Source organism: Brettanomyces nanus, chromosome 1 (genome assembly GCF_011074865.1).
Source record: "Brettanomyces nanus chromosome 1, complete sequence".
Taxonomy (NCBI): Eukaryota; Fungi; Ascomycota; class Pichiomycetes; order Pichiales; family Pichiaceae; genus Brettanomyces; species Brettanomyces nanus.
Window position 1 is genome coordinate 864,732 of NC_052374.1, and position 12,278 is coordinate 877,009.

At 42.1% G+C, this 12,278-nt stretch overlaps 5 protein-coding genes across 5 annotated transcripts; 3 read left to right on the forward strand and 2 right to left on the reverse strand.

Annotated features, from left to right (window-relative positions):
* Nucleotides 1-196: 196 nt before the first annotated feature.
* ACC1 (acetyl-coenzyme-A carboxylase) lies at nt 197-6,889 on the reverse strand (the record flags this gene model as incomplete). Its single annotated transcript, XM_038920733.1, has 1 exon — nt 197-6,889. One exon carries the CDS (start codon nt 6,887-6,889, stop codon nt 197-199), a length of 6,693 nt encoding a protein of 2,230 aa, XP_038776661.1.
* A 274-nt stretch (nt 6,890-7,163) lies between these two features.
* FOA43_000402 (uncharacterized protein) lies at nt 7,164-7,406 on the forward strand (the record flags this gene model as incomplete). Its single annotated transcript, XM_038920734.1, is given in 2 exon segments — nt 7,164-7,167; nt 7,183-7,406. The coding sequence occupies 2 exon segments, from the start codon at nt 7,164-7,166 to the stop codon at nt 7,404-7,406; spliced, it is 228 nt and encodes a 75-aa protein (XP_038776662.1).
* A 1,696-nt stretch (nt 7,407-9,102) lies between these two features.
* On the forward strand, nt 9,103-10,134 carry FOA43_000403 (uncharacterized protein; the record flags this gene model as incomplete). Its single annotated transcript, XM_038920735.1, has 1 exon — nt 9,103-10,134. One exon carries the CDS (start codon nt 9,103-9,105, stop codon nt 10,132-10,134), a length of 1,032 nt encoding a protein of 343 aa, XP_038776663.1.
* A 44-nt stretch (nt 10,135-10,178) lies between these two features.
* Nucleotides 10,179-10,877, reverse strand: FOA43_000404 (uncharacterized protein; the record flags this gene model as incomplete). The annotated part of the gene is made up of 1 exon (XM_038920736.1): nt 10,179-10,877. One exon carries the CDS (start codon nt 10,875-10,877, stop codon nt 10,179-10,181), a length of 699 nt encoding a protein of 232 aa, XP_038776664.1.
* Nucleotides 10,878-11,681: 804 nt separating this feature from the next.
* FOA43_000405 (uncharacterized protein) lies at nt 11,682-12,266 on the forward strand (the record flags this gene model as incomplete). The annotated part of the gene is made up of 1 exon (XM_038920737.1): nt 11,682-12,266. The coding sequence occupies one exon, from the start codon at nt 11,682-11,684 to the stop codon at nt 12,264-12,266; it is 585 nt and encodes a 194-aa protein (XP_038776665.1).
* Nucleotides 12,267-12,278: the final 12 nt, after the last annotated feature.

Here is a 12,278-nt window from a genome sequence, read left to right on the forward strand (position 1 = left end):
AGCTTGCATCGTAAAATAGCCTTTTGGTTAAAAAGGAAGTAAGGGTTAGACCATCAATGTCTACCTTCTCTTATCATAGAATCTCATTAGACTCAGCTATAAAATAAAACACAAATGTATTTATAAACAAACAAGCAAATTAAGAATAAAAGTAATATCAAATGAAAACGAAGGATAATGGATTACCTAGCAATCATCATTTCAATTCTTTAAGGATTTTCTTCTTCTCCTCTGCAGGCAACAAGGACATGATCTCTGACAATCCCTCTGATGTGTGTTTCGGATCTGTCTTAAATAAGCGGGCAAGCGTTTGCTTGACAAATTTACCCTTCAATTTCTTGATGTGAGTCTCCAACGTCTTATGGTTATCCTCTATCCACTTGGCCACCTCACGGTCATTTTCGGTGTTTAAAGTGGAAGGAAGCCAAGAATTAAGTCTTGCAACTCTTTCTAAACGTGTTGAAGTAGTAACCTGTTCGGCGATACGTTTAATCAAATACTCTTCATTCAATCTACGTCTTGCCCTCCAAAAGAAAAATCTACGAGCTTCAGTCCATTCGAGCTCCTTTCTTATGGCACCCTTAGCCAACATCCTTCCGGATCTATCGTGCAAGTCCGCAAATTGAATTGAGACCTGGCGATATATTGGCAGCAAATGAGCATGGCGGGCATTCAACTTCTCAGTAACCTCTGTCTTTTCTTCCTCAGAAAGTTCAGCAGACAACAATCTTAGGGACCATTCCCGGCATTGATCATCCAACCGGTCTATGGTCTTCACTAATTTGTTCTCTTTATACTTTATGCCAACAAGTCCGGCAGGTTCAAGAACACCTGCACGTGATTCAACATCTGCATACATCTCCATCATATCTGGGTTGATGGTTGGATCAACAACGACCCAAGAACCACCACGTAGCTCACCAGTAGGTGGGATATACGTAAATATAGGCTGTTTGTATCCAACTAAAGCATCAACGATGAACGAGCCAAACTTCAACACTTCATTGTACATATCTCTCTGGCCTCCAGAGAATCCACGCCAGTTGGCCAAAATCATCAGAGGAAGTTGTTCACCATGATTAAAATCATTAATAGCCTGGGCAGTCTTAAAAGCAGAGTTTGGATGCCAGACTTGACCTGCTTCTTGCACAAGCATCTCAGTGGACCCAGGATTTGCAGGATCTGCAGGAATCAAGTTCTCTATGGTTCGAGTCTCGACGCCAATGACACCCATTGGAATACCACCAATTCTGGCCCTGCCGACAACAACGCCGCTTGCCCATCCAGAAAGAGTTTCTTGGAAGGAGTCCTTATCGAAGAGACCATACTGAAATCCATCTTCTGTATCTCTACCTTCAATCATCCATCTAACATCGTACGTCTCGCCAACCACGGGCTTGAAGTCCACCGGTCTATCCCACCCATCCTTAGGATCAACAAGAACTGGAACTGGAATGTCACGTTTGGCGGGAACGTAAGAAAGCCATTCCATGATCTTTTGAACACCGGAAAGGTCATCGTCAGCGGTGAGATGAGACACACCATTCTTGTACATGATCTGAGTACCACCCAACTGCAAGTTAGAGGTGTATACTTCACGTCCAAGCAACTTGTTAAGGGCCCTTGCACCTGTCAAAATGATAGGCTGGCCTTCAACTTGAATAGATCTCTCACCTAAACGAACCAAGTATGCTCCAATACCAACACTTCTGCAGGTGACTAGAGTAAGAGTGAAGATATCCTTATAAGCACGAGATGTAGTACCGGCAATAAGACCAGATCCACGTAAGCACTCAACACCAAGACCGTCTTCAGCACCAATGATAGTCTTGATAATATATCTGGTTTCTCCCTGTTCAACAACAATCTCGGTTTGAACACTAGACCACTTACCATCCTTCTCTAACTCCACTTTATCTTCTTCGGTAAGATACAAGTAGCTGAAGCCATGAGAGGGATGAGCAGGGTCATTCCAAGCAACCTTGTAGAAAGGAAGAAGTTCCTCAGCCATGCCGATACGAGCACCAGAATTAGCAGAAAGGTAAATTCTTGGAATGCCCAATTTCTCAGCACGTTTGGTGACTTTGTCAAAGAATGCATCCTCCTTGGGGCCAAACGAACCAATCTTAAACGTAATATCGTTGGCAACAATAATGAGTTGTCGTCCTTTAGGATATTCTGGGGTCTTAGCAGTAACCATAAAGGCCACCATACCAATAGTATTAGCACCAGGCTCACGAGCAACAGTGGTGAGATCACCAGATTCATCAAAGATCAACTCTTCGTATGTGAGAAAATCGTCTTTGAACTTCATGTTAGGGTTTGTCTTCTTCCACTGATCAGAGAGGGCCTGTCTAAATAACTCGGGAAAGTCATAAACATAGGTAGTACCCAGACTATGTGCTCTTTGTCTCTTTGGCTGAAGCCATTCTTTGGTAGCATAAGGAGTGGATATTGGACGCATATGCATAGAACCAGGAGCACCAATTGACTTAAATCTCCACTCGCTATTACTGTCACGCTCTTCAACATACAACTCAGACTTCACTACATAACCACTGACATTGTTAATGACAGCACGCAATGGGAATGGCACGCCGGTGTCAGAATCTGTGCACATTATTCGGATTTCAGCACCCGTAACTCTTAATCTCCAGAAACGTCTTCCAAAGCGTTCAAGGAATCCTCCAAACGCACTTTCAACATCTGCAGGAGTGATGTTAAACACAGCCGAGAAGTTAATAAAGATATGATTCATGTCTGTATTAGAGGTGTCCAGAACCTCCAAAGTATCTAGAATATCAGAAATCAGTCTGTGTGCTTCAGAAATCAAATACTCTGGAGCAGTAATGTCATCTCTGATGGATCCAGTACGGATAATACCTCGAGTGTAGTACCTCTTGTCAACACCAGCAGAATTCTTAGCAACAGCTTCATAGACATGAATATTTCTGTTATCAGTAGGAATGAGCTTGATGCTAAAGTTCGAAAGACGGCCTAATTCAAGCTGATAGGCCAATGCTGGCTCAATATGCCTGATTACCTGGTCCTCTTTGTACTCAGCAAATGAAGAAGAGGTCTTGAAAGTATAGTACTTTGGATAAGAGCCCGCTTTGTCTCCAAGAACAAAAGTGATACGCCTGATTTTGGCATCATTCAAATCAGCACGATTGTCATCAACAATTTCCTTCATACGAGTGAGAACATGATCCTGGCTCTGAAATCCATCAGTGGAATTCACCATAACGTTACAAACGTTGAGTAAGTCATCACCATTTTTATCAGCAATGTGCTTGACTGCATCAAGCCCTTTACTCAGAGCATCTTCTGCATCATCCAAATGAGGAGCAGAAACCAGAACCCCGGTTCTCAAAGGCTGAGAGTCATTCTTGTTGATCATAAATGTAAGATCGGAGACAGAAACAGCTCTGTTCATCACCTCGGAAGATGACACATTAGAGGAAGATGCCTTACGCAAAGCAGCAGGAATAGCGTTATACTGAGAAGTAGACAAACTGGGAAGCTGAAAACTCCACAAAGAGACAGGAGCACAACTTGAAAAGGTAGAGGTCCCGGAGACTTCGTGCTTGACTTTGGAAACCGAATAAGCTCTATAGGCACGTCTAATATAAACTTCAGCTGCGGCAGCTGCAACCCAAGGATCCTTTGAGGTAAGGAATTGCGTCAAAACATCAAATACAGTATACTTAGAATCTATAACATCCTGAAGTACAGCCTTATCAGGCATCTTGTGTTCAGCAGCAGTCGAATCTCCATACTTAGTATTAACCACGGAAGACTTGAGAATATGCTCCAGCTGATCGCAACGCTCCTTGATCGAGGGCATAGAGCACTGAATCATGATTTCACGAGCCTTCAAAGTGGCCTTGGCAGTTGAACGGGAGTCCAACTCCACAAGCTTCTTCAAGACAGGTTTGAAAGCGGCAACAGCTTCTGGACTTTCTTGTAATACGGCCTGATAGGCATCCAAAATAGCAATCACAAGATTGTTTTTGGCTGCGATACGAGAATGAGATAAGGCAATATTGATCACCTGATTGAGATCATCCTTGAATTCTTCTCTCAACTTAAGGATGACTTCCTCAGCACGAGCGTTACGAGCCGAAAACAAGAATTCAACCCTGTGATACTCATTAAGTAAGTCAGCAAACACTTGATACTCATGACACTTGAGACCATCCTTGTATGCCTCTGCAATCTGAACAAGAGGAGAAATCGTCTGTGAAAATATCAAAATATCGGTATCCTTTTCACTGCGAGCTTTCTCAAACATCTTAAGAACCTGACGAGCAGGGAATTCGGCACCACGGTTTTGAGACCGCTCGATTAGCTCTTCAAGATTTTCATCAAGTTTGGATGGTAAACGAGAATGCAAAGCAGAGATTTTGTGTGCCCATTCAGAGTAAGGGAGGTGGGACTCTCTTAATACAGCCATAAGACCATCAAGGGTGGATTTCATAACAACCTGATCATCGTAGCCTGCCAAGATATTGTTCAATATACCGAAATACTTGTAATACTTGTGAACAGGCTGAGTACCTTCCACAATCGGAGGACCCACTTTCGGCAGAGTGCCTTCAAAGGGCACAGCATGCTTGACTTTAGATGGGTCATCTAATGCCAAAATAGCTAATATATCGCCAGCCTTTACGGTAGTACCCGGCTGCTTTAACAACTGAACGGTACCATTTTCCAAAGCTACTAGAGGCATGCACATCTTCATCACCTCGACCTCGGCAAATGATTGTCCAACACTGATATGGCCACCATTCTCAACAAGGTATTTGGTTAGCTTACCAGGAGAAGGAGTTCTCAACTGCGTAGGATCGTTTTCGGCCTCTAATTGGCAAGTCTTGGAATCAACGGAAAGTCTAGTTGAGGCAATCTCTTCTTTCCAGTAAACGGCATGAGATTTTCCGCCAAGAGCAATAAGTAATCCTCCATCGCTCAAGTATCTGGCATTGACGACACAACGAGAGCCGTTGATAAACAACGTGTAAATTCCCTGACCAGCCTCAGCAACGGTAAATTTGAACTTGCTTCCTTCGTAGATAAATTCAACATTGAACATAGTCTTCAACAAATCCTTGGAAGGAACCTGGCCCCTTTCTAAAGAGGCGACATACTCTTTACGGCACCCTTCAGCCTGCAAGAATGCTTTGGTAACAGCACCACAAATAACGGCGACGATACGGTCGGGCCTCTCAGCTGTCAACTTCTTGGATATCAATTCATCTAACCAAGCAGTAGTCATGGTATTTCCGGAAAACGCTGGGGTTTCTAAAAGTTTGATGAGGTACTCCACAGTGGTGCGAAAGTCACCTCTAATACTCAACTCCTTCAGTGCAACCACCATATGCTTTCTTGAAGCTTGTCTGTTTTCACCAAAGGCAAATATATGGCCGAACTGTGAATCAGAGAAAGAATGTATCGAGGACTGATTGGCAACACTAAAGTAACCCCAGACATTGGATGATGATCTGAAGTTAAGTTCATGTAGAGTACCACCAGAAGGTTTGAAACCTTCGCCTGGATCCTCGGAGGTGATACGGCAAGCAGTACAGTGACCCTTAGGAACGGGTCTCCTTTGGGTCTTGAGACTATTAGGGTTCTTGAACTCAAAATCAATTGGAGTCGAGGTATGCGAATCGACACCATAAAGCAAACGAATATCCTCAATACGATGCATTGGGATACCCATAGCAATCTGCAACTGAGCAACAGGTAAATTGACGCCCGAGATCATCTCTGTAGTAGGATGCTCCACTTGTAAACGAGGGTTCAACTCAAGGAAGTAAAACTTTTCATCATCATGTGAATACAAATACTCAACAGTACCTGCACTGACGTAACCGACAAGCTGGCCTAACCTTATTGCGGCCAGTTCCATCTGATGAAAGGTTTCGGGTTTAGCAATGGTCACCGGGGCCTCCTCAATTATCTTTTGGTGTCTTCTCTGAACAGAACAATCTCTACCAAACAAAGAAATATTCGTACCGTACTCATCAGCCAATAGCTGCACTTCCAAGTGTCTGGCATGAGGCGCTAATCTCATAACGAATATAGGAGAACCGGGAATTTCTTCAGAAGCCTGGTGGTACATAGAGACAAAGTCGTCCTGGCGATCTACCATACGAATACCTTTACCACCACCACCTTCAGAGGCTTTAATCATTACTGGGAAACCGATCTTGTTAGCCTTTTCAAGACCGTCTTCAGGGCCTTCACAACAACCCTTGGCATAAGTGATAGAATCGACGGAGACAAGGCCCGTTTTCTCGTCAACAACAACATCGTCAACACCAGAACCAGACCAAGGAATGGTGGGAACGTGAGCATTCTGTGCAACAATGGTGGAGGAAATCTTATCACCTAAAGAGCGCATAGCAGAAGCGGGAGGACCAATAAAGACGACCTTCCTTGGAGAAGCAGCTAGGCGTTCAGGCAAAATAGGATTCTCAGAAGCATGACCCCAACCGGCCCATACAGCATCAGCATTAGTGCGTTCGGCTATCTCGACAATTAAGTCGACGTTGGCGTAGTTGTTATTGTTGGTTCCACCGGGAACCTCAATATATTGATCAGCCATTCTGATATACTCGGCATTAGCCTCCAAATCTTCGGGAGTAGCCATGGCAACAAACTGGATAATGTGCTCATCGCCAAAGTTCTCGTAGCCCCATTTACGGACTGAACGAATCTCCTTAACGGCAGCAATACCGTTGTTGGCAATTAAAACTTTTCGGATGACAGTGTGACCTTCGTGCTCAATAACAAAATCCTTCATTGAAGAAGGTTCGGCATTTTCCACGGTATGAAGACCAATGAAATTGGCCGGAAGTTCTTTCTGCTTGGATGTGAATGACATGAAAGTGTGTGGGAAGTAGTGGAAATGGCGAATAGACTGCACGGATGTAAAGCGAAACGGTGTGTGAAAAAGCGCCGAAATATAGTGTGGCTTCAAAAGTGGACTTCTACGAAAAAGAGGATGAAATGTTAGTCTTGGGTTCATAAAAAGAAGGGTATGGCGTCCATAAAAGACCCAGTGGGGTCATAGACGATGCAAAGCGGCGCAGGTAAAGCAAGACTGAAAGCTGTCTCTGGTAAAATAAAAAAGCAGAGGAAAAGGTTGGCTCTTAAATATGTGTAGAAAAGATGCAGACGGCTGTGTGATGACTTCAAAGAGAATGCTGAGATTGGAAGAGACATTTGAACAAGAAAAGATACAGATGGCTCTAACATTCGCGAAGAAGTTGAAGTTGGATGCACAGCCTGAAAACAAAGTGGTGGAGTTGATTAAGAACAGGCCTCACCAACAGCAGGATAACAGAAAAATAGAAAAAGCAGACGCAATGCACAGTATGAGAAAGAACGTGAATAATTAATACTTACCTTAAAAACAATGTCCTAAAAAACTTGAACAGCAATTGAGTCAGTGACGCGAGAAGTTGGTACGCGCTTGGATTCAATAAAAGGAGGAAACTGAAGAGTTAACACAGGAATAGAGGACAACCGAATCAACTAATCTTAGGAAAAACTGATGAAAACGAAAACTGAAGATAAACTGAATCTGCGGGGAAATCACAAACGAAATCAGAATCAGAATCACCTTTCAAAGTTAAAGTTCTCTATGGTAGTCTAATGGGAAAACCGAAGTAGAGAGTTGTTAACAAACAAAGTTAAAATAAAGCGTTTGGATAAATTGGCTTTATTGTGGATTCCTTTTAAATATTCAAAGCAGAATTGACTAGTTAAAGAGAGCAATGATCTTCATAAAGGATCGGTGTAGATAAGAAAAACCTGGGACTACTCAGAATATATACAATAAGAAAGACAGCCTATTTTCCCCAGCCTCAACTGTTGAGCTAGTGAAAAAAAAATATTCAAAGAAAATTATGTGTTCATACTGGTCAGATGAAAAATTTATAAAGGGTGTAGTAGATCTGAAAAAGAAATGCAGTGAAACGGGTGAAGATATACTGAAGATGTAGTGACAATGAGGTCATTATGTAGGAAGTGTAGATAGCGCAGATGTTGGTAGCCGGCAAATGCAGGTGTAAACTCCGGAACGAAGCTTGTACCTGGTAAGACAGCCTTCCATGCAAAATGCATTGATTATTTTACCAAACTAGATGGCTATCATAATTTGAGTGGATCCGGTGTTACGATTTTGGGTGAGTTTGTAGCTAAATGTATAGCGATATTTCTTGGTATAGAAGAGACATCGTTATTCAGAAATCCTTTTTCGCTCCTTGGCTCATCCCAAATTTCAAAACCCTTTCCTGTTCCAACAAATTCCGCGCCTTAATGCTTCTGAGCTGACGTCAGGGACGATCCTACCTACGTGTGCAAGAGTAGCCGGTAATCTTAACAAAAAATTTTCAACCTACGCCGCAAGGTAACCCCGGAACCGGATATCACCCGGTGGCCAGATCTAACTTTTTTTGCGGCCCCAACAAAAAAGCCGCCAACAAACCCACACAACTATTCTAGGCAAGCTTCTAAAAATCTATGTCGTCCCGTCGATTAGTATGAACGACGTAACTTGTGCTGGACATGTGACCACGATGATCCACCACTATGTTCAACCAGGTCAGCTTGGTGGAGATTCAGATAGATAGTTAAAGAAGACGTACCATGTACAATGCCTTTCCCAGCTAAGCCTTCAAATCCCTAATTCTACTGAAGGTGTTCATTCATACTTTCAATAGATTACATCCTGACTTTTTGAAGCGTCTACCTTGAATTCCTATAAGGACAAGCTTAGCAGACCACAAATGCGACCTCTCTTTGCAATGCAACAACTTATCAATTAGAGCAAGATAAAAAGAATAGTAATCCCTATTTTCCTAAAAAGGAATCTTCATCTTCAAAACTCAAGGCTGTGCCTATAGCTCTCATTACTCCACTCCGATCCACTTTGTTTCTGGTGGTTCACGTTTTCATACTAGCATGGCTCTTCATGATGAAGATGAAAACATTCGAAACACAGATTATGACGCTTTATCGAGTCGGTTGTCTTGTTATTTAAAAGGATATCTTCCGAATGATATACTACTCCCGGTGATAATTCCCTTACTTATGCACTATAAGCTTATGTCAATTGAGTCCGAGTTTCGACGCTTAGCAGTATCTCGAAACTTGCGTAAAACCTTTTTCAACTTGGTGGATTATAAAGCATCAGATAATGGCAATAATATTCCTCGATTTGGCACCCCTCATGTTCCTGTGGGTGCTTTAAAAAGTCCAGTCATTAATAGAGGTACCTGGTTACGAACATCGTCTATTAGTATGATCATCGATGATTTTATGAAACAAAATGAAGGTGAGAATGTTCAAATATTATCTCTTGGTGCTGGAAATGATACGAGGGCTTTTGAATTGCTCCCCAAGTATCATAAAACTCTCCAATACTTCGAGTTGGATTTTCCGGATAGCTGTAAAGTGAAGAAGTTCACAATTCTTACAGACAAACGTCTCTATGCTAAGTTGTTTGTGGAAGCTTCTGCGAATGCTAGTCAACTTCCCACTGACTATCTCAGTTTCAGTAGTTCTGATGGCAAGTTAGATTCCAATTGCTATCATCTAATACCTTCTGATTTGAGAAAATTGCGTAAAGAGATGATCCCAGCCAACTTTGACTGGACGAAAAAGACTCTTGTACTCAGTGAATGTTGTATATGTTATATGGGTACAGAAGAATCGAATCAACTGCTTGAATATCTGAGAAAATGGTTGATAAGTGGCCTTTTCGTTGTATACGAGCCCATGGGAGGACAAGAAACACAGGACAGCCGATATGGTGAAGTGATGGTGAGAAATTTGAAGACCAGAGGAATCGAGATGCCAAACTTGATGGTCTATAATACAATTGAGAAACAGGAGGCCCGTTTTAAAGGGTTTGGTATCGATTTAAAGGACTTGGTTGTATGCGATCTGAAGTTTATCTATTATAACTGGATCGTTAGAAACTCGATCATGCGGATTTCACAGTTAGAGATGTTAGACGAAATAGAGGAGTTGAATCTAATCAATTCGCACTACACATTGATCGTAGCATCATGGGGAAATGCGTTTAATTGTAAATTAAGGAGACAATTACAGCAGCATTAGAGTTTTTTAGTTTCGTTATTCAATATGTATAAGTTATGATACATTCAAGCACCAAAGCTGTTTCTTCCACCCCTTCTGGAAATCAGTCTCTTCAACCCACACCAGGAAGCTGCTGCAATAGTCATGAGCGTGGAACTAATACTAATGGCTTTCAATCCAGAAGTACTCTTGAACAAAGCTCCGGAGAGAAAACCGCTGGCAAGCGAATTCCAGTCGTCATGTTTTCCTCTTATATTATCCAATGATGAGTCGAAAATGTTGTACATTATGGCTAGGACACCAGCATTGTTGCCAGCGTGGGGTCCATATTTGGTGACCTGATTGAGAACTGTGTTCAATTTTAACTTGAAGGGAACCGGGCGCAATGCACTCGTCACAGGATCAATCTTCGGATGTGGCAAGTGTTTAATACCTTCATCCAAACCTTTCAAACCTCCTAATCCAAGACCCAGCACATACACCGTACCGGCACCGTAACACATATCATCACCCCAGCCTCTTGAAGCAAGGATACCGTTGCTACTTCCTTCTAGTGAATTCAATTTTTCGTCGTCCAGATCGAGATATTCAATATCTTTATCTAGTCCTGCCAAAGGATGGAGTTTTGAAGGATCGAAATCAGTCGTATTCAGGATAGAGGAGACGTCTTCGCTTCGCTTTGATGGTTCATTGGACACCTGCTCTTGCTCTCGTTTCAGAGTCTCACCATTTTCTGTCTTTGTATCGTTGCCAAAAAACCACATTATGTGTTCTATAGGGGGATGGTGTGGCCTTTGTATGCAATAACTGCGAAGAAAATGTCTGCCCTTCAGTCTCTGTCATAGCGACTTCCGGGTTTGACTATCTTTTTCTTTGGCTTACCGTATTTTTCATTTTTCGCCGGCACAGAAAATTTTTTACCTGCGATTCAGAAGAGTTCTTTCTCACTGACATAAGCGATTAAGTAATTTACAACAGCCATATGGGACTTATCTTATCCACTATCGCCTTTCTCTCTTTCACCTCGTCGATCTTCTTTGGTTATGGCTATCAGTATTAGAGATCAGCTGAAAAAATCAAAGGACTGGACCTTGGGTCTCTTATTTCTTTCTTGTGTGGTGGTGCTATGGGTTCTTTCTTCGTTCTTACTTAACGATTTGTTCGAAAGGCATATCTACTCCAAACCGTTTCTCATAACATGGATCAACACTTCCGCGTTTATCTTTTATCTTATTCCTTACGGTTTTCGTTACAAGAAGGGAAATTTACCATCCAAGATAGAATCCATCAATGATGTCGATGAAGAGGCTGCTAATGCAGACGTGGCTGATGCCGTCGTTGCCGACTCTGACCCTACCCCTTCCAATTCCTTGATTATTGTGGAGTCTCATAGATTTCAACCACTCACTTTTTCGGAGACTATCAATCTTTCTTTCTGGTTCTGCATTTTATGGTTCACTTCAAATCTTCTTAATAATGGTTCGCTCATTTTTACTTCTGTCTCTTCGCAGACTATTCTTGCATCCACCTCTTCCTTTTTCACTATTATTATTGGCTACATCGCAAGTATGGAGTCACTCTCCAAAACAAAGGTCATTTCAATTGGTCTTTCTGTGTTAGGCATCATTCTTGTCACGAGCAATGATGATCCCGTGACTAATCAGGCCTCTACAACAGATATCATTTATGGAAATCTTCTGGCTTTGGCTGGTGCTCTCTGTTACGGTATTTATTCGATTTTGCTCAAACTTAAAGTCAAAGAAGACTCTCGCATAGACATGAAGTTGTTTTTTGGCTTTGTAGGCTTGTTCAACTTCCTTTTTCTTTGGCCACCATTGATTATAATGCATAAGCTTGGATACGAAAAGCTGGAACTACCGCCCAATGTTTATGTGTATATGATTATTCTTGTCAACTGTCTCGCCTCTTTTTTGGCCGACTTTCTTTGGGCCAGAGCAATGCTTCTTACATCGCCGTTGACTGTTACCGTTGGTTTATCTATGACAATTCCAGTGGCTATGGTGTGTGATTTTGTCTTCAAATTTAAGTGGAACTCTCCAATATACATGTTCGGAGCAGCTTTGATTTGCGTATCTTTCTACATGGTCAATAAGGACGAAAAGGTGGATGAGATTTATCAGCGAAATGATTAGACTAAATAATAC